This window comes from Pelecanus crispus, chromosome 12 (genome assembly GCF_030463565.1).
Source record: "Pelecanus crispus isolate bPelCri1 chromosome 12, bPelCri1.pri, whole genome shotgun sequence".
Classification (NCBI taxonomy): domain Eukaryota; kingdom Metazoa; phylum Chordata; class Aves; order Pelecaniformes; family Pelecanidae; genus Pelecanus; species Pelecanus crispus.
The window spans coordinates 13,348,159-13,376,100 of record NC_134654.1 but is presented as its reverse complement, the minus strand read 5'-3'; the positions used below and the strand labels follow the sequence as shown (position 1 = coordinate 13,376,100).

Genomic DNA, 27,942 nt, shown 5'->3' with positions numbered 1-27,942 from the left:
CAGGATCTCAGAGGCAAGGCAGGGATGAGATAATTAAGATGGGCCACTCCACACCACCTCCCTGCACAGGGAGCCTCACCCCAGCACCCTGCTGCCTGTGTATGCCCATGCAAACAGGGAGATGCTGGGGAAGGGAGGAGCGCTGCAGGGAAAGGCACATATGACCATACTCACAAGCAGATCCAGCTGACAAGCTGTAGGTTCCTTCTCCCCATGCTGGGGGAGCAGAGGTGATGCCAACAGTGATTACTCCAAAAGCTTGTCTCCTTGTCAACAGTCATTAAAAAGTTGCTTTCGAAAAGCAAATATAGTTTACCATCTCATGTGCCCAAGCAACAGGAGGATGCTTTGCCATCACTTTTCTGAGGACAGGACTCCTGTCTCCACACTGCCTGTATGTGTGGAGAAGAGAAGGCTGTATAGAGAAGGCTGATTCTATCAGTCCTTTCTGATTTTTTATGTTACTCTAGAAAAGAATCTTGACAGATAAGGAAGGGAAGTACCTCCAGTCAACGCAGCACTAGGGTTCACTTTAACCAAAGCAATGATTTCAGTGCAGGAAAAGAGGCAGACAGACACTTATTTTTTGACTGATCCAACGAAGTGTGATTTTGCATGGGTCAGCTGCACCCTGACTTGCATTGAAATGCAATGACCTTGGTGCTGGGAAAGATTATGGAGCGGTTCATATTGAGTGCGCTCAACAGGCATGTGCAGGTCAACCAGGGCATCAGGCCCAGCCAGCATGGGTTCATGAAAGGCATGTCCTGCTTGACCAACCTGGTCTCCTTCTATGACCTGGTGACCCGCCTGGTGGATGAAGGAAAGGCTGTGGATGTCATTTACCTGGACTTCAGCAAAGCCTTTGACATCGTCTCCCATAGCATTCTCCTTAGGAAGCTGGCAGCTCATGGCTTGGACAGGTGTACTCTTCACTGGGTAAAAAAACTGTCTGGGTGGCCGAGCCCAGAGAGTAGTGGTGAATGGAGTTAAGTCCATTTGGCAGCCGGTCATGAGCGGTGCTCCCCAGGGCTCTGTTTTGGGGCCAGTGTTGTTTAATATCTTTATCAATGATCTGGATGAGGGGATCGAATGTGCCCTCAGTAAGTTTGCAGATGACACCAAACTGGGTGGGAGTGTCGATCTGCTTGAGGGTAGAAAGGCCCTGCAGAGGGATCTGGACAGGCTGCATCAATGGGCTGAGGCCAACTGTATGAGGTTTAACAAGGCCAAGTGCCAGGTCCTGCACTTCTGTCACAACAACCCCATGCAATGCTACAGGCCTGGGGGAAGAGTGGCTGGAAAGCTGCCTGTTGGAAAAGGACCCGGGGGTGCTGGCTGACAGCCGGCTGAACATGAGCCAGCAGTGTGCCCAGGTGGCCAAGAAGGCCAACAGCATCCTGGCTTGTGTCAGGAATAGTGTGGCCAGCAGGAGCAGGGAAGTGGTTGTCCACCTGTACTCTGCACTGGTGAGGCCACACCTCAAACACTGTGTCCAGTTTTGGGCCCTTCAATACAAGAAAGACATTGAGGTGCTGGAGCATGTCCAGAGAAGGGCAATGAAGCTGGTGAAGGGTCTGGAGCACAGGCCTTATGAGGAACGGCTGAGGGAACTGGGGTTGTTTAGCCTGGAGAAGAGGAGGCTGAGGGGAGACCTTATCGCTCTCTACAACTACCTGAAAGGAGGTTACAGTGAGGTGGGTGTTGGTCTCTTCTCCCAAGTAGCTAGTGAAAGGACGAGAGGAAATGGCCTCAAGCTGTGTCAGGGGAGGTTTAGATTGGATATTAGGAAAAATTTCTTCACGGAAAGGGTAGCCAAGCATTGGAACAGGCTGCCCAGAGAGGTGGTGGAGTCACCATCCCTGGAGGCTTTCAAAAAATGGGTAGATGTGGCACTTTGGGACATGGTTTAGTGGGCATGGTGGTGTTGGGTTGATGATTGGACTGATGATCTTAGAGGTCCTTTCCAATCTTAATGATTCCTAGTTTTTACTTTCATTATAAATAATCCAGCCACCAAGCCAGGAAACATGAAATTGCTGCTCTACCCTTAATTGCTTTAGTGGTGGACTTGGTAATGTTAGGTTAATGGTTGGACTGGATGATCTTAAAGGTCTTTTCCAACCTAAACAATTCTATGATTCTATTCTATGATTCTAAGAAATATTGACATTGACTTTAGTGAACACGGGTGCGCCTTGAGAAGACAATAAGCATAATACAAAGGCAGCTGGGGGTGAAAGGCAAAGCAACCCATTCCTTCACTTCACTGCCTGCAGAAGGGTCTGCAGGGAGCTTTCCTCTGATACTCCAACCCAGTGGCTAAAATTAAAATATATTGAACCAACAAGCAGCCTCCGGTAGTTGTTTAATAATGACCACTTAAACCCCACACACGCCTCCCCCCCGCACCATGCAGTGACAAGACAAATCTCTGTAGGACACATGCCTGCTGCAGCTCCTTCTCCCTCAGAGCTGGCAGCTCTGCTTCGCATGCAGCCCAATGTCCTTCCCAAACACACCTCCTGGGCACACATCCTCCAGCTGCTGGGACGGCAGTATGGAAGGCAGGCAGCACAGCCCACCCTCCCAGGCCAGAATGTCCCCTGCAGTCACAGTGCCATGCCCCTGGTCCATCACAAGCACTGGGATAGGACCAAGCCAAAGGGGTGTTTGAGGTTTGCTGGCAAGGCTCTAGTTTGAAGTTATCACAGCCCAAATCTTCCTCAACTGAGAGCAAAACCCATTCCTGGGGTCTGACTTCTTTGGTGGAAAGCTATTCCCCCAGTCACACAGATGAGTCATTTCTAGGTTTTCTTTTTCTGTCACATTTACACTGGAATTTCTAATGGCTGCTGATTTGCATCATGCAAGCCCTGCCAACTACGCACAGCCTTTTCATCCACCAAGCCAACATTTCTGCAATTAACCTTTGTTTGCATAGTTTATTTAATGAGATGCCCAGAAGGCCCCTAGGGACTTCCAGCTGGCTCCTGCCCCCATCCAGACCACATCACCGGTAAGGACCACATCACCGGTAAGGCTGCAGGATTCAGCCTCAGACAGATGCCCATTCACCTGGAAGTTCAGCTGGCACTCAAAAAATCATCACAGCTCCAGTCTGCCCTGAAGGAAGAAATAGAAAAAGCTCAAGAGAATCAGTTACGTTGCTGCAGCTGATGTAGCCAGAGCTGGGGAGCTGCTGGCCATGCTGTCGTAGTTTAGCCCCAGCCAGCAACTAAGCACCACACAGCTGCTCGCTCACTCCCCCTACCCCGATGGGATGGGGGAGAGAATTGGAGGAGTAAGAGCGAGAAACACTCCTGGGTTGAGATAAGAACAGTTTAATAATTGAAACAAAGTAAAATAGTAATGATAATAATAACAATGTAATAATAATAATAACAACAATATACAAAGCAAGTGATGCACAATGCAATTGCCCACCACCTGCTGAGCGATACCCAGACAGTTCCCAAGCAGCAATTGCTCCCCCCAGCCAGCTCCTCCCAGCTTATATACTGAGCATGACATCATATGGTATGGAATAGCCCTTTGGTCAGTTTGGATCAACTCTTCTGGCTGTGCCCCCTCCCAGTTTTCTTGTGCACCTGGCAGAGCATGGGAAGCTGAAAAGTCCTTGACTAGCATAAGAATTACTTAGCAACAACTAAAACATCAGTGTGTTACCAACATTATTCTCATACTAAATCCAAAACAAAGCACTATGCCAGCTACTAGGAAGAACATTAACTCTATCCCAGCCAAAACCAGGACAGTATCCACCCCTTATTCTATACCATCTACATCATGCACAGGTCCTACCCTTTCCAATGCATTCTAATTAATCACCACCACTTTCCCTGTCTTGATATATACACACAGATATCATTCCCTTTATTTATGAACCATCCCTCTAAAATATCCATTGAGTTCATTTAGTCCATGACTTTGGGTTCCATCTGTCATCACAGTCTTTCAGAGCAGGAGAGGTGGTGTGCGGTGTTGGATTGTTGTATGCTGAAGCCAGTTCTTGTTCCAACACTACTGCACTTTGCTCAGTTTCATCAAAGTTCATCTTCATTAAGCTGGGCGATTCTTACTGTAATACCATTGATGTGGCATATAGCAACCATAAAAGAGATGACATACAGTATTATATATGAATTAACATCATACAATTCAGTTCATTGGCTATTTTCACCCAAAATCAAATCCCCTTGAGGTACACATTGGACTTCCCCATCCTTTCGCATCACCCACCAAGTGCACCCAGGTCCTTGAGCAAAAGCAATCCCACAAATGGGCTTGCCTTTGCCCGAGGGGGAAGTAACCCAGACTGTCTTCCCCAGCATATTTTTCATGTGCACTACAGGAACTTTATCTCCTTCTACAGCATGTAAAAGTTTTGATAGGGCAGGGACAGCTCAACTGGCAGGATCCCCTGGTGTTGACTAACCAGGTGGCTTTCGCTGAATGTGTATCCCAATGTTTGAATGTCCCACCATCCATTGCTTTCAGGGAAGTCTTTAACAGCCCATTGTATCGTTTGATTTTCTCAGGGGCTGGTGCATGATAAGGGATGTGATATAGCCACCCAATGCCGTGCTCTTTGGCCCAGGTGTCTATGAGGTTGTTTCGGAAATGAGTCCCATTGTCTGACTCGATTCTTTCTGGGGTGCCATGTCACCACAGGACTTGCTTTTCAAGGCCCAGGATAGTGTTCCGGGTGGTGGCATGGGGCACGGGATATATTTCCAGACATCCAGTGGTTGCTTCCACCATGGTGAGCACATAGTGCTTGCCTTGGTGAGTTTGTGGGAGCGTGATGTAATCAATCTGCCAGGCCTCCCCATATTTATATTTCAGCCATTGCCCTCCATACCAGAGAGGTTTGAACCACTTGGCTTGCTTGATTGCAGCGCATATTGCACATTCATGAATAACCTGTGCAATACTGTCCATAGTTAAGTCCACCCCTCGATCACGAGCCCATCTATATGTTGCATGTCTTCCTTGATGGCCTGAGGTGTCATGGGCCCACCAAGCTATAAATAATTCACCCTTATGTTGCCAGTCCAGATCTACCTGAGCCACTTCAATCTTAGCAGCCTGATCCACCTGCTGGTTGTTTTGATGTTCTTCAGTGGCCCAACTGAGCATCTACGTGATGTACTTTTACAACCAGGTTCTCTACCCGGGCAGCAGTATCTTGCCACAATGTAGCAGCCCAGATGGGTTTGCCTCTGTGCTGCCAGTTGCCATTGCTGCAATCACCCCCACAGGGCATTTGCCACCATCCATGAGTCAGTATAGAGATAAAGTACTGGCCACTTTTCTCGTTCAGCAATATCTAAAGCCAGCTGGATGGCTTTCACCTCTACAAACTAACTCGACTCCCCTTCTTCAGCAGTTTCTGTGACTCATCGTATAGGAGTCCATACAGCAGATTTCCACCTCCAATGCTTTCCCACAGACAGGACCCATCAGTGAACAGGGCATATTGCTTCTCATTTTCTGGCAGTTTACTATACAGTGGGGCCTCCTCAGCACGTGTCACCTCCTCCTCTGGTGATATTCCAAAATTTTTGCCTTCTGGCCAGTCCATGATCACTTCCAAGATTCCTGGGCGACTGGGGTTTCCTATTCGAGCCCGTTGTGTGATCAATGCAACCCGCTTACTCCACGTAACATCAGTTGCATGATGTGTAGAGGGGACCCTCCCTTTGAACATCCAGCCCAGCACCAGCAGTCAGGGTGCCAGCAGGAGCTGTGCTTCAGTACCAACCACTTCCGAAGCAGCTCGAACCCCTTCATATGCTGCCAATATCTCTTTCTCAGTTGGAGTATAGCGGGCTTCGGATCCTCTGTATCCCCGACTCCAAAACCCTAGGGGTCGACCTCGAGTCTCCCCTAGTGCTTTCTGCCAGAGGCTCCAGGTAGGGCCATTCTCCCCGGCTGCAGTGTAGAGCACAGCTTTTATATCCTGCCCCGCCCGGACTGGCCCAAGGGCTACTGCATGAACTATCTCCCATTTAATTTGTTCAAAGGCTTGTTGTTGCTCAGGGCCCCATTTGAAATCCTTCTTCTTCCGGGTCACTTGATAGAGAGGGCTTACGATCAGACTGTAATTTGGAATATGCATTCTCCAAAAACCCACAATGCCTAAGAAAGCTTGTGTTTCCTTTTTGCTAGTTGGTGGGGACATAGCTGTTATTTTGTTGATCACATCCATTGGGATCTGACGACGTCGATCTTGCCATTTTATTCCTAAAAACTGGATCTCCTGTGCAGGTCCCTTAACCTTACTTAGTTTTCTGGCAAAACCGGCCTTCAGAAGGATTTGGACTATTTTCTTTCCCTTCTCAAAAACTTCTTCTGCTGTGTTGCCCCACACAATGATGTCATCAATATACTGCAGATGTTCTGGAGCTTCACGCTGTTCCAGTGTCATCTGGATCAGTCCATGGCAAATGGTGGGGCTGTGCTTCCACCCCTGGGGCAGTCGGTTCCAGGTGTACTGAACACCCCTCCAAGTGAAAGCAAACTGGGGCCTGCACTCTGCTGCCAAAGGGATGGAGAAAAACGCACGAGCAATGTCAATTGCGGCATACCACTTAGCTGCCTTTGACTCCAGTTCAGATTGAAGTTCTAGCATGTCTGGCACGGCAGCACTCACTGGCGGTGTAACTTCATTCAGGCCACGATAGTCTACTGTCTCCACTCTCCATTAGACTTTCGCACTGGCCATATGGGACTGTTAAAGGGTGAGTGAGTCTTGCTGATCACTCCTTGGCTCTCCAGTCGACGAATCAGTTTATGGATGGGAATCAGGGAGTCTTGGTTGGTGCAATATTGCCGCCAATGCACTGTTGTGGTAGTCATCGGCACCTGTTGTTCTTCGACCCTCAGCAACCCCACAATAGAAGGGTCCTCTGAGAGACTGGGCAAGGTGGACAGCTGTTTAATTTCCTCTGTCTCCAAGGCAGCTATACTAAAAGCCCACTGCTACCCTTTTGGGTCCTTGAAATACCCTCTCCTGAGGTAATCTATGCCAAGGATGCACGGAGCCTCTGGGTCAGTCACAATGGGGTGCTTCTGCCACTCATTCCCAGTTAGGCTCACTTCAGCCTCCAATACAGTTAGCTGTTGGAATCCCCCTGTCACTCCAGAAATACAAATGGGTTCTGCCCCTCTATAGTTTGATGGCATTAGCGTGCACTGTGCACCAGTGTCCACTAGAGCCTTATACTCCTGTGGGTCTGACGTTCCAGGCCATCGAATCCACACAGTCCAGTAAACCCGGTTGTCCCTTTCCTCCACCTGGCTGGAGGCAGGGCCCCTCTAACACTGGTCATAGTATTAATTGTTCACTTCTTGTAAATGTGAATCAAGAGTCCCTTGATTAAGATCAGAAGTAAAATTAGCCCTCTTACTCTGTGTGGGGAACTGCTCACTGGAAACTGGAGCTGCAATTTTCCTGGGAGAACCGCCTTTTCTAATAGTTTTTCCTTGCAACTCACGCATCCTTGCCTCTAGGGTTGAGGTGGATTTTCCATCCCACTTCCTCATGTCCTCTCTGTGATCACGCAGGTAAAACCAGAGGGTGCCCCGTGGTGTGTATCCTCTATATCCTCTCTCTTGAGCATAGGGACGTTGACTCTTAATGGCTGAGACACTGGTCCGTACAGGTGGGGTTAGGACATATCCTCTCTGAGTTGTTGGAACTCTCGGCACAGTTTTTCAGACAGTTTTTCCACAGCCGAGACACAGGCCTGTAGGGAGGAAGAGATACTTTCTTCGTATTCCCAGAGTCGGCTAGCCACTTCATCCACCGTTGGTGCCTCGTCATCATTCCAGGCCAGTACTGTCAATGAGTTGGCATACGATGCTGGTGCACTCTGTACCACCTTCCACCACATGGGTCGTGTGCACCTGACTTCATCTGGATCTTTGGGTAACTGCTCATCATTCAGGTCCCTATAAATCACCTCCAGCATGCCTAATTCCCTCAGGTACTGGATACCTTTCTCTACGGAGGTCCATTTGCCTGAGCAGTGTATAACATCCTCCTTGAAGGGATACCTTTCCTTCACACTTGACAGAAGTCGCCTCCAGAGGCTGAGCGCTTTTGCCCCTTTTCCAATTGCTTTGTCAATGCCCCCTTCCCTAGTGTCGTGGTTTAGCCCCATCCAGCAACTAAGCACCACGCAGCTGCTCGCTCACTCCCCCTACCCCGATGGGATCGGGGAGAGAATCGGAGGAGTAAGAGTGAGAAACACTCCTGGGGTGAGATAAGAACAGTTTAATAATTGAAATAAAGTAAAATAGTAATGCTAATAGTAACAGTATAATAATGATAATAATAATAATGATATACAAAGCAAATGTGATGCACAATGCAATTGCTCACCACCCGCCAACCGATATCCAGCCAGTTCCCGAGCAGCAATCGCTGCTCCCCGGCCAACCCCCTCCAGTTTATATACTGAGTATGACATCATACGGCATGGAACAGCCCTTTGGTCAGTTTGGATCAACTATTCTGGCTGTGCCCCCTCCCAGTTTCTTGAGCGCCTGGCAGAGCATGGGAAGCTGAAAAGTCCTTGACTAGCATAAGCAGTACTCAGCAACAACTAAAAACATCAGCGTGTTACCAACATTATTCTCATACTAAATCCAAAACACAGCACTATGCCTGCTACTAGGAAGAAAATTAACTCTATCCCAGCCGAAACCAGGACACCTAGAAAGGGATCCCAGCTGCTTGGCTTCCTTACCCTCTAAATGCAGGCTACTGGCCCTGTTATCCCAGCATCGGAGCAGCCAGGTGATGATGTGCTTGCCTGGATGGTGACTGAAATCTTTTCGCATATCTCACAGCTCACTCAGGGACAGGGATCGGGTGGTTACCATCTCATTTATGGGTTTTTCCTCCTCTGGTTCTCGTGATGGCCCTGGTTGATCTTCATCCCTTACTAAATGAGCTGATTTTCTTGTGTATTTTTTCTTCTGTATAGGGGCAACTGATACCGGTGCGGGTTGGTTCTCTGGTTTAGCTGTCACCGGGTTGGAGTGGCTGCAGTGCCTGTGGTGGGGGTTGGAGAAGCTGCAGTACCTGTGGTGAGGGTTGGAGTAGTCGCAGTGCCTGCGGCGGGGGTTGGAGTTGGCGGCAGGCAGCAGTGCCCGTCGTCATCAGATCCAGAGACCTTCTCTTTCCCTTGAGGGTACTGAATAGTGTTGACCACGGCTCGATAGGCATGGGACAGTCCCCAGCATGTTGCAATGATTTGTGTCTCTCTGGAGCTGCCAGGGTGACAACATACTTTTTCCAAATACTTTACCAGTTCTTCAGGATTCTGCACTTGTTCAGGGGTGAAGTTCCAAAACACTGGAGGTGCCCACTGCCCTAGGTACTTGCCCATACTATCGCACACACCCTGCCACTCATAACTCTCCAGCCTCGGGGCAGATCTCTGGATGATATTCTTAAATTGCTTACTAACCTTAATCAAAACCGAAACAGTATTCCCAAGAAATAGCAACAGATGTATCTTAACTACCCAAGGATGTTCAAGATACTGAAAAGTTGTTGTAATGAAGGAGAAGACATCATAGAAGAAGGTAGTGAAGGTACTATTCTGATTTCCTCCACAACAAACCTCTCAGAGGAAGAGGTATAACTGCTAATTCTCTCCATGAGATGATACCCAAAGTACAGTAATGGCTTCAGTACAAACCTGAGATACCAAATAATGCTCAAGGTCAGTGTTTTAATAACAAATCTCCCAGGCAAAACATCACTAATCACTGCAGAGCACAGCAAACTGCAAAAACCAACACCGATCTTTAACATGTACAGCAAAAAAAGGAACATGGTGCAGATTAGATGAACTAATATTGTGACCGGCAACTGTTAAGAGATTCCTTAATACACTCTGGTTAATCTGTTATTATCTCAAACCCTTCGGGCCCCACGTTGGGCGCCAAAAAGGACTGTTGTTGTTTAGCCCCAGCCAGCAACTAAGCACCACGCAGCCGCTTGCTCACTCCCCCTACCCCGATGGGATGGGGAAGAGAATCGGAGTAAGAGTGAGAAAACTCCTGGGTTGAGATAAGAACAGTTTAATAATTGAAATAAAGTAAAATAGTAATGATAATAATAATAATATAATAATAATATACAAAGCAAGTGATGCACAATGCAATGGCTCACCACCCGCTGAGCGATACCCAGACAGTTCCCGAGCAGCGTTCGCTCCCCCCAGCCAACTCCCCCCAGCTTATATACTGAGCATGACGTCATATGGTATGGAATAGCCCTTTGGTCAGTTTGGATCAACTCTTCTGGCTGTGCCCCCTCCCAGTTTTCTTGTGCACCTGGCAGAGCATGGGAAGCTGAAAAATCCTTGACTAGCATAAGCAGTACTTAGCAACAACTAAAACATCAGGGCGTCATCAGCATTCTTCTCATACTAAATCCAAAACACAGCACGATGCCCGTTACTAGGAAGAAAATTATCCCAGCCAAAACCAGGACACATGCACCAGGGACAGCACAGACCTCCAAGTCTCACTGCTAGACCCACTCTCATCCCCCCGAGTCTGCAGCACTGCCTGGCCTGTGCCTGCTGCGGGCTCCTCCTGCCCTCCACAGCCTCCCTCCACCTTCAGTTCACGGCATCCCCCAGTCTGCCAAGCTCCCCCATCCCATTAACTGGTGCCCTCCCATCCCAAGCTCTTGTGCACCCACGGTGGTCCCTTCCTCTCCCTTCTGCTGTTGAGTTTCACTGCAAAGGCACCCCTCTGGTGCAAACTGTAGGGACACTTGTGTACAGGGGAAATCCTCACAGCTTCAGGGAAATCACTGGCCTCCCCTTCTGCCTGTCCCCATGGGCTATCTCCTATTTCATCTGTGCATACCTGGTGGATGCAGGACCCCCATTCTAGCTGTCTGGGCTCCTTGGCAAGCTCAGAGCACAAGCCCTGCACCAAATGCCAGTTTTGATTAAAAGATCAGTGACATTTTCATACATGTACATGTATATGGAAATTTGCTAGTTTAATTTGTAAAAGGGCATATTCAAAGAACATTTGCTGAAGGCTTTCTCCAAAACATCTTTTATGAGCACCATTTTGTTCTGTCAGGCTAAGGAGGCTGCAAGCAGGAAGGTGAAAAACTGCTAACAATATCTTATTTTGGAAGAATTGTTTCTTTGGTTACAATAATTTTTTATTTTTAAATTTTGCTGTCTTGAGTTTCTGTAAGATTTTACACTATTCAGTTTTAACTAGCAAAACTAGTACCATTATGTAAACCTTACCGCATCTCTGTGTAACCTTAACACTCAATACACTAAATCCTGCCATATAAATGTGTTGAGCAATGAGCACGAGTCAGGAACCTGATCTTCTAATCAGAAGAGTCCACTCTCTAACAGGATCCGCCTTTGGCATAATCTCAATCAGAAAGGTGTTTTGTAGTTTATTGATAAAAACAATATTCTCTAAACCTTGTAACTCAATCCTGAAAAGGGCTTCAGAGACATGCAATTCAGCTGTTAGTGATAAGCACAACAGAAACACCCAGAAGGAAATTAAGTATAGCATGCAATAAACATACAGGGCCATGACGTGAATTATGATAAAAAAAAAAAAAGAGATAGTGAGCGTTTCATACTCACTGAACACTTTTCATCCTGGGCACTGAGTGGATCGATCTCTGTGAAACATGACTATATCATTTAAGACCACAATAGCGCACAAACCTCAATTCTGCTACTCCAGAACTGGGCGTTTGCCTTCACAGCCATCACATCAAAAGCATATAAGTGGAGACCTGACTCATGCACAAGTCACATCATCCAGCTCTAGGCCAAGGACACTATACTCTGCTTAACAGGCCATGCTATCTAATACATGCTGGCAGCCTCTTCCATCAACAAGGAGGGGTATCAGGCAAGGAAGCTGAGCAAAAATCCACTTTTATAACTGAAACTGCCAGACACATTCAAGCTGCCAGACAGATCTAGGAATTATGACAAAGGTCAGGGAGGAACAAACCCGGGATTTTGGGTTTCCCAGTGAAGGCTGGGACAAGATCAAAATTGCAAGAAGGGAGTGAGGAAGACAACGGAGCACCAGGGAAGAGGGGAATGTTCTGACAATCACACACATGGCTGCAGCCATGAGTCTCATGTTCCCTGTGAAGGAGGAATGTGCAGAGCAAGAGGAGGAAGGCCAATTCCTATTTCATATTCTGCCTGTGAATTCTAACTTTACAGACATATTCAGACCTGCATGATCTCAGCCTGAGATTTTTCTTCCTATCTTTTGTGTTGGGAGTAGAGGTGGAGAACACATGGAAAAGTGACTTGTGCACAAATCAGCGCAGCACTGTCAGTCTGCAGTTAGCCTCACTCCTGTGAACTTGGAGACAGGAACAAAAACAGGAAAAAAGAGTCTGAGAAAAGAACAGAAGAAACTGGGTAAAAACTGGGTACACACAAGCTTCCCCAGGAAGCAATGCAGCGTACTGCAATCAGAGATGGAACAATGAACCATAGCTCAAATGAACAGCTTGAAGAGATCAAAGTTCAGCTGCTATGCAAATGCTATAATCTGCCCTCATTGTCTGCAAACCATCCAGCCCCAGCCAAAGTTCTGCTATGAACTAAGGGGAATCGTGTTTTCAGTTGTATTCTTGAACAAAGAATCCTCCTGCTCATCACTGCAGAGCCAGAAATGTTATGGGCACATAAAAGGAAATACAGAATGTAACCCTTTTCTCCAGTTCTCAATCTGTCAAGCATCATTCCCTTGCTTTGATTTCATATATTACAGGTGGCAGAGAGCTTCTCTCTAGGAATGAATCAATCTTAAGGCACAGGTGGACAGGTTCATTTTATTATTGACTGACCTATAGCTACAAATGCTGATAACGATTATCAGCACTTCTCAAGAAGTTATCTACTCATTTCATTAAATCTCACAGAGCATTCATGCCTTGACCTTCAACATCACACTCTTCTTTAAGAAAACTAAATTTACCAAGTCATGTAGACTTGAAATTTTTCTAATCATTTACTGTTCAATTTCTGAAAAGGTGTTAAAGGATTCACAGGTCTCATGTCAGTATTTTAGTCTGCTCAGCAGAAATGTGAACAATTGGCTGTATTGTTAGGGCCTGGTAACAAAATGCCTTGAAAAAATGGGGCTCCTTCCACAGGCACCTGTGGAAATACAAAGATTCTGGGTCTGGATGTGTTACAGACTCCTTCCCCCATCCAGGGAAAATGACAAAGGGCTTCAAAAGCTTCCAGGCACCAGCACTGTGACTCCTGCTGAACAACAGGAGCTTGTGTCGGAGAGAAGATGCTGAGTGCTCCCAGGCAGTGGAGGTGGTCAATCATGGTTCCTGCGACTGGGGCACAGTGGAGGCAGAGGTGCTGATGAGGTCTTGAGGAAGGCTCTCGCGTGCTTCCTGCATCCGATGCCGTGCCCTCTGGAAAGCCTCTACAACACAGCAGGTGACAGCAAGCCAGAATGCATCAGACAGCCTCAGGGAAGGGGAGGGATGAGTCTGTCCAGTAAATATCAACTCTCCTGGAGTCTCATTTCCTATTACTAAGTTCCACCAACAAAGCACCTGGTCCATGCTGCTCTCTTCACTTATTTCTAGCACTGTCTTTGCTCTGTGCATAATGGAATTGGAGACAGCCTGTGCATCAGTGCCACAAGCTATGCTCAGTACCAGGCAAGACTGGGCAGCCCAGCCCAGGCTATGCCCTCACAGATTGGTTATCCCTCCTGCCTGCTGAGAGCTGAAGCCTCCTGAAGTTTCCAGCTCAGATCAGAACATTTAACCTCTGCTATGAACTCAGAGAGCTCATGGGAGGTGCAATTATCCCCACAGTAATGGATTCTCCTGAAATATCCTGCCCACTCTGTAAAAAGGGGGCAAAAGTTAACCAAAGGCTCGCCAGGTAGAATGGCACTGAAAGCCCTACCCAAAACGTTGTAGACAGAGCTTTGCTGGCTGAAGCCTCCAAGCCGGTCCAGTACACTCTGCATGCGTTGCCTCAGGGCACTGGTTTCCAGAAAGGCTCTGCACAGAAGTACAGTGGGAGTTCAGGGCTGTCAAAACACAGCACACAAGATGGAGCTCATACTCACTTTGCTGCACTTACTTAGACTGCTGCAGGCAGTAAAGCCGGAACGTGACACTCCCTGTTGTCTCTGTGTGAAAACCAAAGCGGCTCAGACGCTCTCCCTGCAAAGACAGCACAAGTTAGAGTAACCACAGCCTGCAACCTGCTGCAGCAGGCTGACCCTACTGAGAATGAGCGTGCTCCACCAGGAGCATGCACTGCTGTGGGCACGAGTCTCTCCCTTCCCTGCTGCACCCAGAAAGTGAGGTCAGAAAGAAGGGCAGACGGTTCCAAGGCTGTGCTGAGGGCAGGACCTAAGCACTAGCAAGCTGCTAGTGCAGTGCTGGATGAAGGTTTCAACAACTGCATCAGGGCTCATTCCCACACAAAGCTGCTGCTAAGATCAACTTGCTCATTACACCAGTGACCACCTCTGCAGCCTTCTTAAGAAGGTGTAATTTCTGCCTGCCCTACACCCATCGGCTTCTTGCTTTGGGAAACTCTTCCAGGTGCAGTACAGCCCAGATTAGTTACAAAAAACACAGGAAGAAGTGTATAGCTGGTAACAGATGTTGACCTGACAGACACTTTCCAGACAGAGCCAGCACAGCTGAGGGTAGGTCAAGGCTTTGGTCCATGTTCACCCACTTCTCTAAGCTGCACACACCTTAGAAGGCAGAGAGCTCTGCCTCAGTGTTTGCCCATTCCTCTGTTCATGATCACAAGTCTCACAGAGAAAACATTTCTTTAGTCAAAGGGACAGGACCACCAGCTCATCCTTGTTCAAGTCTGGTCCAGGCTGTCCACAGACATCTGAAGCCAAGAGCATAATCGACTACCTCCCACCAAGAGCAATACCCTGCAGCTGAGCCCACCTTGAAGGTTGATGGTATCCTGACATAGGTTATATCCTCCAGCTCAGGGGATCCACCAATGAAAAATCTCCTCAGCTCAGCGACTGTCCCCAGCTCCACAGGGCGCCAGGTAGGGATGGTGACAACATGAAGACCTGACCCAGAACAACAGGACAGTGAATTGTTACCTCAAATGTATATATTTTTCTTGGATGAAATGGAAATAGTGCAGGAGTTGTCAGTAGTTAAGAAAAGATCAGAGTTAGGAGTGGAAACTAACACATGAGAATTTTAGAATATTCAAGGTAATAAGGAATGCTTAGGCCAGATAAGAGGGTATTAGCAATGCAAGAATACAAATCTGTAGAACTTCAAGGACTGACAATGGAAACATCCTGCTACAAAGAAGGTTGTGAAGATAAGGGAAGGCCACAAATGTGAGGTCAGCACTGATAAAAGGGAACACCTTGCCCCAGAAGATGCTGAAAAACTGGACAATTGCTGAAGCACAGTAACTGGGGGAAAGGTAATTCTGGCAGGGGGAGATTGCGACCACCGACTCAATTGAGGGATGAAAGGACTACCCCCCCAACTCCTTTTGAGCATGCACAGGTGTCCTGGTTTTGGCTGGGATAGAGTTGATTTTCTTCCTAGTAGCTGGCATAGTGCTTTGTTTTGGATTTAGTATGAGAATAATGTTGGTAACACACTGATGTTTTAGTTGTTGCTAAGTAATGCTTATGCTAGTCAAGGACTTTTCAGCTTCCCATGCTCTGCCAGGTGCACAAGAAAACTGGGAGGGGGCACAGCCAGAAGAGTTGATCCAAACTGACCAAAGGGCTATTCCATACCATATGACGTCATGCTCAGTATATAAGCTGGGGGGAGTTGGCTGGGGGGAGCGAACGCTGCTCGGGAACTGTCTGGGTATCGCTCAGCGGGTGGTGAACCATTGCATTGTGCATCACTTGCTTTGTATATTGTTGTTATTATTATTATTACTATTATTATTATATTGTTATTATTATCATTACTATTTTACTTTGTTTCAATTATTAAACTGCTCTTATCTCAACCCAGGAGTGTTTCTCACTCTAACTCCTCCAATTCTCTCCCCCATCCCATCGGGGTAGGGGGAGTGAGCAAGCGTCTGTGTGGTGCTTAGTTGCTGGTTGGGGCTAAACTAAGACGGCAGTGAATTAAAATCACACTGTAGCTTTAAAATTAAGTGGAAAAGGTATAGACTAATGGAAGAAGAGGATGCTCAGTCAGTTCAATGATTATGTATTAGATAGGCGTAGTGTGTTAACTGTCATGTATAAATATCAAAATGAACTTCAGCAGGTGTGCTTGATTTGTGGAAGTATTGCACCTTCCACCTTGCACCCTGCGCAGAATAAAGCAATGTCTCCTCTCTAAAGATACTTTTTGTGTTTCAGGAGTTGTTTTAAATTATAGGTAACAGTAGCAGCTATGACCAACAATCTATTCAGAGTCAGAGAGGACAGCATAGTAGATGGGTATCTGCTAACCCAAACCACAGCAAGGTGGAAATGGAAACACTGCGCAGTATCTCTGTAACATTTTCCCAGTGAGTCAGCCCCATAGTCACACAGCTAGCATTTAAAATACCCCCTGCCATGAGGAGCATCCCCTTACTACATGTGGGTGTCAAAATAATTGTGACCCTCAGATTCCATGTGGGACAGAGAGGGCTACTGCTGTTGTGACGATGGATATGCAGCATCACCCCAGAGCTTTATCATGCAAGATTTTGTGACAGAACTACCGAAGGAGCAAGGACAGCAACACCATGATGCATCTCAACAACAAGGTAGCATGGTGCAGGATGCATCAAATCCTTCTTCGCTTCCCACAGCTAACTATCCCCTTCATTATGCAAAGGCAAAGCCTCCCCAGGACCAGCTGCATCCATTCCCAAGAGAACCACTCAACTCATTCTCCCAGACAATTAACATAATGCCCCAAGTATGTTTTACCTGGAGATGCTGGCAGCACCAAAGAACCATATCCTTCAACGCGATACCTCTGCCAGAAATCCAGGGACAGGACCTCAAAGTAGAGAACAGGCCACTGAGGGAGACTGTCTGCAAGGAAGGGGAGCAGATCACAGCTTTGTGAGGGAGACTATCACAGAGAAAAAAAATGCTAAATGCCCAACTCCACCACTAGGAAGTCTGTTCTGTATTTCTTCTACAATGACTAACCTAGATGTATGAATGATTATTTTCCCCTGTAAAAGCTGAACCCTCAGATTTAGGATGAAAACAGAATTATTGATAAGGTGTTCAAATTTGGGGAAAATTCTTTGTTTTCAGAGCAAGTCCAAACTGGTTCCTCAATTATTTTTGAGCAAAGACGATCTTTTGTGAATGATCTGACGCCAAACAGGAGAACCTTTTACCTCTGACCTTTCCCATCATTACTGGGGGATTATTAACTTGGATTCTCCTGCAGGTCTCCAAGCATTTATTTTTTCCATGGTGAAACAAACTTATCCTGTTTATTCTAGGCTGAAAATTCATTAGTCTTGGTTGAAAACTCAGTTCCAATGCATACATTGGATTCAAGTGGCAAGGCATGCTGCAAAGCTGCCCTTAGCAATTGCAATCCAAAGAGCAATGGGTTTGGTGAGGAAGCAGCAGTAGCATAGTGAAGCAACAGCAATAGGCAGTGGAGAAGTCCATCTTAAAATAGAGCTGGAAGTTTCAAAATTACATAAACTATACAAGGTCACTGAGTGTGTCTACAAACACAAGACTCAGCACGGAGTTTTAGTTGCATACAAAAAGCTGCCTGTTTCTTCTGCTGCAAGAGTCTCAGGGCTCTACACAGTACACCAGGCATGGTAACAAAGACCAGCATGCCAGGCATGTTGAGACAGACAAGCTAAGATCCAAGTAGTTTTGCAACTGGATAAAGCTGACTACAGCCTGGAAGCAGGGCAACATCAATGAGTCCATACAGATGCTAATGCATTGCTGGGCAGGGCACCTGTAGTATGTATCCAGAGGTTGTGTGGTGACAGGGTGAACATTTGCTGAATGAGCAACATTTGCCTTTGTTTAAATCTGTCCTTTCATCTTGGTGAGGGGCCAATAACATGCCACACAGTATGATGCCTACACTGTGATCAAAAGACGATCAGAGTTTCACATTTCAAAGCAACAAGGAAACACACCTTCTGACTCATCTCCCTGGGTGAAAAACATCTCCAAAGTGAAGGGGTAGCAGAAGTATGCCACGTTATCCTAGAAAAGGAACCGGACAGAGATAAGATTCCTGGACAAGAGAATTCATCACTAGCATTGCAGGGGGCACAGAGAGCAGGGAGAAAAGAACTAATGGTGGAAAAGAGGTAATGATGCCCAAAAAAGATCAATCACATCACATTAACCAACACCTGACTGCATGACGGACCTGCATACACTCCCAAGTGCCACGTTGATGGAACAAGCTGTTAAAAATAATGAAAAAGGGTAAAGAGTAACACACCTCAAATGACAATTCAGCCAGTTGTGTAACTACTACACTGCCACAGTCTTTACAGGAGCCAAGCAAAATACCTCTAACAGTGGTATTACTGAGATGTTGCATGGTAATCTTTTTTGTAATATGCACACTAGGTCACAAAAAAGACATTAAAAAGTTCATAAAATTCAAATTTTGTAAGAGAGGAGCTGGAGACAGCAATGGAACCAACTTCCCAGATAGGAGGAGGGGTTCATTTTGAGAAATCAATTTAGAGACTGTGTGCATTCCTGCCCCAGGCAAGCCAGAACAATGCTTCGTTAACTCTGAGCACTTGAGAACACAAAAATTGAAGCTCCAAAGGCAATCAATCAGCCAGAAGAAAGAAAAAAGTGAGGTTCCACAAACTGCTCTGAAGCAGTTTTATTTGGTCTAGTTTTATTTGGACACAGTGGCACCCTGAAAAATGGCAAGTATAACTAGAATGAGGAAGATCCCAAACATGCTCTGCCCTTGAAAGGAGCTCTCAAGTCAGGACCTTTGCTGAATATATCTGTAGCTTGTTACACATGTTCCACTTCAGAGAATGCCTGTTCAAACTGCTCTGCAGGTCTGAAAACGTCCTTACCCAGCCCACTGTCTTGGTGGCACAGGTCTGTGTCACTCCTGATAGCTGCTGGAACGCAGGGCTAGACCACTCTAGGAGAAGAGAAGAATGTGAGCACAGGGGTGAATGCTTTGAGAGGGAGGACTCACAAACCAGAGCAGCTCAACGGAGAACTTCAGTCCCAGATGACTGGGATAACAGATAACATCACCCACACTGAATTTCCCTAGGTGTGTCCTGCCCAGTCTTGCTCAAGGCAATGGCTGCTCCCCAGAATGCCCTGAACTGTCAATGAAAAGCACCAACTCCATCTTAAGAGAAAAGTAGAACCTTATCTAAAGTATCAAAAGTGGCACCTCTTCGGACAAACATCGGGGTATAACCAGAGAGGGGAGCCAGAGCCATAGCTTCAGGGGAATTAAATATGCAGCAGGATGTGCATGTTAGTGCTGGGAACCTTGTTTATCGGTCAAAATTTAGTATGTTAGTGTCAGCACAAAGCATGAGAACATGACGGTGAGCCCTGAAATCAGACAAATTCACTGCTGAGATGGAGAAGACAGGAAGGCTACTCTCTGCAGTATAAGGAATGAACTTTGGGTAGACTGCTGGACACCATCACCACTGACTGAGAAGCCAATGAACCTCTACGTCCCAGCCTGATTTGGAAGAGACGAGAGAGGAAGATGCTGCTTTCTCCCAGACATGAGTTGAGTTCAAACAACTGAGTTTTGCAACTTTAGCTCTGAAGATCCGACTAGATCCCAGCCCCGACATTAACTTTTACTGACTTTCAGCCAAGCTGATCTGATGGACCAGGCAAGGCATGCTTCATTCCTTAAACTGCTGTGATATGGCTGGAAATGTGAATACTTACGGTTAGGCAGCTCCAGGAAGAAATGAACATAGAGGTTGTCATACTCATAGCCTTGAGCTGAAACTGAGAAGAAGAGAGAATGAACTTCACCTGTTTGCTTCCACACAAACTCCTCCAGTACTCACTGTAGACTTTTGGGAAGCCAGCACCAATAACTTCAGGGACAACCAGTTACTGCTGGAAGCTGGGAAAAGCCAGAGTCTTAAAAGTAACAGAATATGACCCCCAAAGTAACAGAATATGTAGAGAAGATTCCTTCTCTACACTAGCCCTGTCCCCATATCACTAGCCAGATTAGGGAGGTCACACATTTAGTTGCTTTCTTTGCTATAATCTCTATTAACTTCCCAATCTGCTCTCCTTTTTTCAGTTCTGTATGTCTTCCTAGAACAGCTGCAGTATTTGTAACCTCCAATCTGTAAATGCTGCTCAAGCAGTTAGTCCGCAAAAACAGGGGAGGAGAAGGAGGAAGTAAAGGATTCTAGGGAGAGAACCACTTACTCTAGACCAGCCTATGATCCAAGAATCCTTGGACCCTTCATAGCCTCAGCCATCCCAGCAGACCCAGATTTGCCCCTATAGTTACTGTTTATAATAATGACTCACCTATTTCTCCATTCACAAAAAGCCGCAATGTACCAGGAAGAGTCTGTAAGAACAAGCAGGTAAACAAGATAAAGAACTCAATGACCCCAGTGGAATCTCACACAATCCCCTCCCAACAGGGTCTCACACAGATATTTCACAGATGTTTGTACATGAATGATTCACTCTGCTGGACAGGTAGGACTCATGACTTCTCATATCACTTTCCAGAAGTGAACAGTCCTTCTAGAGAGACACTCTCTAGAGAGACCAAATTCCTAGACTGCAGGAGTTTACTATTCTGTAAATACATCTCTTACAGACTTCAAGATGGATATAAAATGTAGTGAGAAGTCACTTGCAGAAATCAGTCCTGTTTCTCTTGTAGTGTTCCTGCACTTGTCCAAGGTGGGATGAGCGGGGGGAAGCACAGGACAAGCTGAGACACTTTATCAAAGTACAAGAAAGTACAGCAACTTTCACACTTTGGCAAACAAGATTTGAGCAAAAAAGATAGCAGTTTGGGTAATTTAGTAAGAAGACAAACTGTGCATGAGTTTGGGGGTGGGAGGGGTGCCACTGAACAAAGTGACACATAGATGTGTCTGACATTCAAGGATTTAACAGTAGTCACTACCCCAAAAGATATAAACCCTCCTTTCTTCTTAAAGTATTATAGTCAAAGGCCTTCAGACAATGCATGCAGGCATACAGAGACTGCAGTGTTCAGCATGCTCTGCTGCTGGTCCGACACATGCAGGTTGGATCTCTGCAGGCCTCATATCCGCTGCAATCTGTCCCTTCTGACCAAATTTTCTGTTGGAAGCCACAAGGTAAAAGCTGCCAACACACCCCCAAAATGAAACAGTATTTGGAGACTGTGGTAGAAACGGCAGCCATGCTAACCAGGTCAACAGCCTCCAAAGGCAGCAGGGCTTCAGGTCCCTGCCGAGTGCTGTTGGTACTCACCATTTCAAATTCTGAGCCTACAAGACCACTGAGGTATTCCTTGTGCCGACTGTACAGCTGAAAACACAGAACAAGCTGATTAGAAAAAGTGTCTTTTTGATTATATATGTTTCTACTTATTGCAAAAATTGTAATGGATATAACTTAAAACCAATTTAAATCGTTGACAGGCTTAGCATGCAGGGTTTTTTTAATTGTTATAGCAGACACAGAGAATATAACAATCTAATAGAACAAAGACGCACAACTGCTGACACTGCATGGAACTTCAGCTTCAGAGAAGACTCATCAAAGGCCAGTCTAAGGGAAAAAGTAGCTCTGAAGAATCAGATCTTAAATGACATATTAAAAACACAGGCATAAACTATTTCAATAAAATCAACAGACGGGAGATCAATGAAATCATTATTTCCTTATTGACTACAAAAAGAACAAGGAAACATACAAATGAAAAACTAAAACATTAAGTACCTTTACAAACTGCCACAGCCAAAAAGGCAATTCAGAAACATCAAGACATAAAATGAGATCAAAATACCCTGGGACATTACAGGTAACAAGAAATCATTCAGTAAGTAAAACAAAGGCAGTAAGAGGAAGACCAAGGAAAGGGTTTGCCCACTGCTCAAAGGGGAAGGAAAATCATTGGTAGGTGACACTAGAGAGGCATGAATTTAGGTGGTTTCTCGCATCAGTTCTCACTGCATAGATCACTGCAGACAGAGGCCAACACACCTAATACCAGACAAGGCCTCTACCTAGAGTAAGGAATGAAGCACTCAGGGAGTACGGGAGTTCTCAAATTGCTGGGCATGAGACTCACTGCCAGTGACATTCATTTTGTCAACTTTAGGTGTCTACAGCACTAACAATTACATCTACATGAGGGTCTGAGCTCCCTCTGTCAAATCAGAACTAGTCAATACAATCAGTGGAGGCCAGTCCTTACGTCTCTGAACACACATTGCTCACGTTCCTCCTCCTCTGGCTGCACTTGGACAGATGCATTCTCAACGGTGTATTTCCACACCTCTCGCTTCTCTCCACCCAGCTCGATCCTGCAGAGCCCCAAAACACATGGGAAAAACTCCCCTATTATGCAGAGAATAGCCACAGACAGCAACATCACCAACTGTGCCATCCTGACACAGCAGTCCCCCCTCCACCAGGCTTGTGCAGTAACACAAGGGCAGTAACAGCCCTTTCCTCACTCCCAAGTGCCTGCCAGCATCAATGACTCAAAAAGGGAGACTCGCTTGTGTCCAGCATATGCATAACCTGTATCCCTAGGGACTGACACCAAAGACCCATACATCACACATGCAGTGACACCAAGCACAAGTATACAATAACCTTGTCTTAGAAATCCCTAGAATAAAACTAAAAAATATTCCTCAACTTAAGTGCTGATCCACTGCCTGAAGCGTGACCAGGAAACAGCCATTTCAGCCCTCTGTATCAGTCCCACGAGAGGTACCAGCCCTGTCCCACTCACCGGTAGGCTCCTTTGGTGCCAGTAAAGTCAGGCTTCACTGTGATTACCCCATTGCTGTCCACCTTGATTGTGCAAAGAACATGTTCATACTCCCTGTGACCAAGCCTAATGGAAGACATTAATAAACACAGTCTAAATAGAGAACACGGACACTCTCTTGCTCTGGAACAGCAGGGCTGGTAAAGGCAGATGGGGGTACATAAGGGAACAAACGCACCCATACTTTCCTACGTTAGTTTAAGAACCAATTTGGAGGGATACACTCAGTTACCTCCCAACTGAGGAAAGAGGCAGAAAGAAATTGCAGCCTGAGTTACTGAGCTCTTGGAATTCTCTCCCCTTAACTAATGAAAGAAACAGGAGATTTGAGTAAGGAGGGAAGATTCTGGGAACTTAAGATCACTTCAGGATTTTACTTACTTCCCATAAGGTCCCAAGTCCCCCATGATGTACATGGTCTGGACAGGAGTGTTAATCACATGATTGTTCTTTACAAATTCTTCAGAGGGTTCCCAAGTGATGATTTTCGACTTCAGAGAACTTACTTCTCTGTCAACAACAGAACAGCACAAGTCACAGCTCACCTCAGCAGCCCGGCACAGGCAGCACCAAACCCCCCCATGACAAGGAGTCAAACTGCCAGATTCCAAGTGCGACACAGCTCCAGGCAGCAACTTCCATGGACCAGACTGCTCTGCAGCTGGGGCACCAGCACCAGGAAACCTGGATTAGCAAGCTCTGAGCCCCAGTTTGCACTCACATTGGCCTACGGTCTTGTCTTCTCCTCCTCACATTGGCCATTCTCTCTGCCAGATATGATGGCACCTCATGATCTGAGTCAGTTACCTTCTGGCAGTGCTGGAAGAGAGAAACAGATGGGAACTAGCTAAATTATAACCGGACATCTTTCCCAAACACAGCTCCACTCTTGGAGGACAGAACAGGTATGTACGCACCCACATGCAAGGACAAACTGCTAAAAGACTATAGATTTAATTTGCTGTTCTTGTGGCAAAGTACAGCTAAATTCCACCCTATAAAGCAATGCTACAGAGCCAAGTACCTCCAAGATGTCCCTGACCATCGTTCTGAAACAGGAAGATCTCATCCCAGGTCTGGGGCACCAGGTAATGCTGCTTTGCAGAAGCAGTATGTTCTCCTGCATATAGGCTTGCTTCTGCATGGCCAAGAACTGACAAATGTTCCCTCTGCAGTAGGCCTGGTGGTTTTGACAGACACTGCTGTATAGATTATGTGTAACTAAGAGCCAGTACCTCCTCTAGGTTGGTGAATCGGTCATGATCAGTGTAGGTGAAGATGCGATAGTTCTTCCGACCTCCAGCCTTCTCCAGTTTCAGGATCTCCTCGTGGTACTGCCGGTCCAGGGGAGTCTGGCAGGCTGACTCATTTTGGTACAGATCCACCTCAAACTGAGAGCACCACAGGCAAAGGGCAAAAGCTGTCTTTCACCAGCATTGTCAGAGCCACAAACAACTTTCAGCTGAGATTTCCAAAGCCATCACAGAGACAGACAAGATCCTTTGGGAATCCCAGCAAACAAGCCAAGCTCCGGAGCGGCTCCTACACTGCTCAGGCATGCGGCAGTCAACAGCACCCACCGATGCCCACCTGGAGGGGCTCGGGCACAGCAGCTCACCCGGAAGCAGGAGACCCTACAAGGGAGCGCGGTAGAGGGGCCGTCGGAAGGCACAACGGGGAGAAATTCCCCCAAGCCCCCTCCCGGCCTACCCCCCGCTCCCCCGCGGCCCGCCCAGGCCCGCCGCCGCACACCCACCTGGCTGAAGAGCTTCTCCTGCCACCCCACCTCGGCCTCCTCCTCGTCCGGGGGCCGCCGGGCACCTGCGGGAGAGGGCCCGGTCACCCTCGACGGCGCTGTCCCCGCCCGCCCGCCCCAGGCGCCCCACGGTACCGGTCGTGGCGCGGTCGGCCAGGGCCAGGAGCTCGGGGCCGCGTGGGTCGGCGAGCGGCGGCGGTGCCTGCGGCAGGAGGGGCCCGGCCGACGTGACCCGCTGGATGCGGACCCTGCGGGGAAGGAGGGATGGAGGGAGCGTCACGGCGGGCCGGGAACCGGGGCGGAGCGGGGGCCAGCGGCGGCCGCTCACCGGAGACGCAGGTTGCGCACGGGGTCGCGGGAGCGGTAGACGGCGCCACCCACGTCCGCGCTCCACAGCGGCTCCGCCATTGCCCGCGGCGCTGCCGCCTCACCATGGAGACGGGGCGGCGCGGGAGTCACAGCGCCCTCATGCGGCCGGAGGGCGCCTGGGCCCGCTCCACCCTCCGAGCCGCGCCGGCGGCCGGGTGCGCTCGGCGCACGGTGGGCTCCCGGCTCGGCCGCGGGTGGCCCTTTGCCTTCAGTCCCCGCTGCGGCAGCGCGGAGCCGCGCCCGACGCCTGCGCCAGGGCGGCTTCCGCAGCCCAGAGCCCCCCCAGCCTCCGTGTGAAGGGCGTCCCCCCACATCCCTCCGCCTGAGGGCCCCCAGAGCAACCCCCCCCCCCCCCATCCCAACAGCCCCGTGGTGATGCTGAGGGGAAGGGACGCGCTGCGGTGCCCCCTGTGAGTCCTTTCCCCCAACACCCTGCGCACTGGGCTCCAGGCCAAAACCTGTGAGGAGCCGACTGTGAACTTGCTTCTTTCTCTGGTTTATTCCCTACCCCTTTCTTAATCTTTCCCGATATTTGACTGTTTGGCTGCCAAGGAAAGGACATATTCATGGAGACCACCACCACCCTCATGCCAGGGCCTTGTTCCCAAGCTGCAACGAGCCTGTCCCTCCGCGGGCGGGCCAGAGTGGCAGTCCCCGTCCCCCCAACACTGCACCTCAGCGGCCGTTTTGCTGCCAGTCACCTAGTGCCACCGGTTCTGCTGCATTCCCCAGCCCTTCCCTGCTGTGCCTCCTCCAGTGAGGGGTCTTGTGAAAACATTCTGGAGATCCACATACATCGTATGATGCAACCTCCTTGCTCAAAGGGGTGTCCCTGGGAACCCATATCCTTCCTTCTTGTGCACCATCCCCTCAGCCAGCATCTTAGTTTCTCTGGTACCTTCCCTGGAGCCAGCCCTGAGATGGACTCCATCCTCCCCAGCAACCTGGTTGCCCCATGGTCCTCTTTGGAATCACGGCCCACAGGGTCAGTGTGCCTGATGGCTCTGCAACCCATATCTGCCAGCCAGGGTCCCCCTGCACAGGGTGCTCCCCTCCCATACTACTCTTGGGATGCTGGGCTGGGAATTTCTTCCCCACTGCTACTCCAGGAATGTTTTGGTCAAGGCAAGTTTAAATACTGGAGGAGTGTGTATTCACTTAAGTGTGCTGCAGTGCTGACATTAAACTGGCACACTAACAGCCTGAAGTACAAAACATGGTAGGATTTAGATCTTCCTCCTTCTCAGACCATTAGCTGTGATGGAAATTCCTCTGTGGTCCCTGCAGGTATTGCAAGGCCCTTACATTTTCAGATCTGGAGCAATGGCTACCACAAATACTAGAGATCCCAAAATCAGAAAAAGCCATTTATTACCGAAAAGCAGAAAGCTGATACAATTGTACAAGAGTCATAGTGAAATATCTTCTTTTTTTTTTCCCTGGGCAAATACGACATTATCATGTCACTATTTATTCAGCTTTTTAAAATCTAGTAGCATAGGAACTACATTGCAAGACAAACATTGGCAAAGCTCTGGCAACAGTTGGCATCTCAGACAGAAAGAAAAGATGTAATTATGTGGTAGATTCTCAACAGGTTTTTGCACAATCAGAGTTTGAAGAACCATACTGCTTATGTCAAATTTGACATGACAGTAAGAATCAGGCTGTCAACATACACACTACATTGCAACAGCTTGTTGACTTCAATACTTCAATAGTCCCAGTTAGAATGAGGAAGTCTTGGTGACCCACTGCAGTTGCTAAACAGCTTGAGTGGGTACAAACGTGAGCAGCTACCAAAAGAAAGGAGCACAAGGGAGAAGCATCAAGTGAGGGACCTCAACAGGCTGGAGAAATGGGCTGCCAGGAATGTCATGAAGTTCAACAAGGAGAATTGCAAATTCCTGCCCGTGGGGAGGAACAACCTCAGCCACCAGTATATGCTGGGGGCCGACCAACCAGGAAGCAGCTCTGCAGAGAAGGCTGCTGAGGGTCCTGGTGGTCACCAAGCTGAACTTGAGCTAGCAATGTGCCCTTGCAGCAAAAAAGACTACCGATATCCTGGGCTGCATTAGGAGGAGTGCTGCCAGCAGGTCAAGGGAGGTGATCCTTCCTCTCTACTCAGCACTGGTGAGGTCACACCTGGAGCACTGTGTCTAGTTCTGGGCTTCCCAGTACAAGAGAGACATGGACATACTGGAGAGAGTACAACAGAGGGCCATGAAGATTATTAAGGGACTGGAGCACCTCACATATGAGGAAAGGCTGAGAGAGCTGGGACTGCTCAGCCTGGAGAAGAGAAGGCTCAGGGGGATCTTATCAATGTGTATCAACACCTGAAGGGAGGGTGCCAAGAGGGTGGAGCCAGGCTCTTTCCAGTGGTGCCCAGTGACAGGACCAGAGCAATGGGCGCAAACTGAAACATGGGAGATTCCCTCTGAGCATCAGGAAACCGTTTTTTAGTGCCTGGGTGACTGATCCCTGGCAGAAGTTGCCCAGGGAGGTTGTGGAGTCTCCATCCATGGAGATATTCAAAAGCCATCTGGTCATGGTCCTGGGCAGCCTAGGTGTCCCTGCTTGAGCAGGGGGTTGGACCAGATGATGTCCAGAGGTCCCTTCCCACCTCAACCGTTCTGTGATCCTGCGCTGCCTCTTTCTCCAGGAAGCACATTCCTGCTCCCCCTCATGCCAGCACTAGCACTTGGGCAGCTGCATGACAAGGTGGAGCTTACCTGGCTGAAGAATA

The 27,942-nt window shown here is 47.9% G+C and overlaps 1 protein-coding gene across 1 annotated transcript; it reads right to left on the bottom strand.

Annotated features, from left to right (window-relative positions):
• Positions 1–13,408: 13,408 nt before the first annotated feature.
• Positions 13,409–25,232, bottom strand: MKS1 (MKS transition zone complex subunit 1). Its single transcript, XM_075719852.1, has 18 exons — positions 25,153–25,232; positions 24,960–25,072; positions 24,825–24,889; positions 24,304–24,459; positions 23,790–23,887; positions 23,450–23,578; positions 23,030–23,134; positions 22,484–22,592; positions 21,535–21,591; positions 20,587–20,629; positions 19,981–20,043; positions 19,125–19,195; positions 18,207–18,276; positions 17,005–17,112; positions 15,026–15,159; positions 14,190–14,272; positions 14,010–14,107; positions 13,409–13,515 (listed from the first exon to the last, which is right to left on the bottom strand). The coding sequence occupies exons 1-18, from the start codon at positions 25,230–25,232 to the stop codon at positions 13,409–13,411; spliced, it is 1,689 nt and encodes a 562-aa protein (XP_075575967.1).
• Between the last annotated feature and the right edge of the window lie 2,710 nt (positions 25,233–27,942).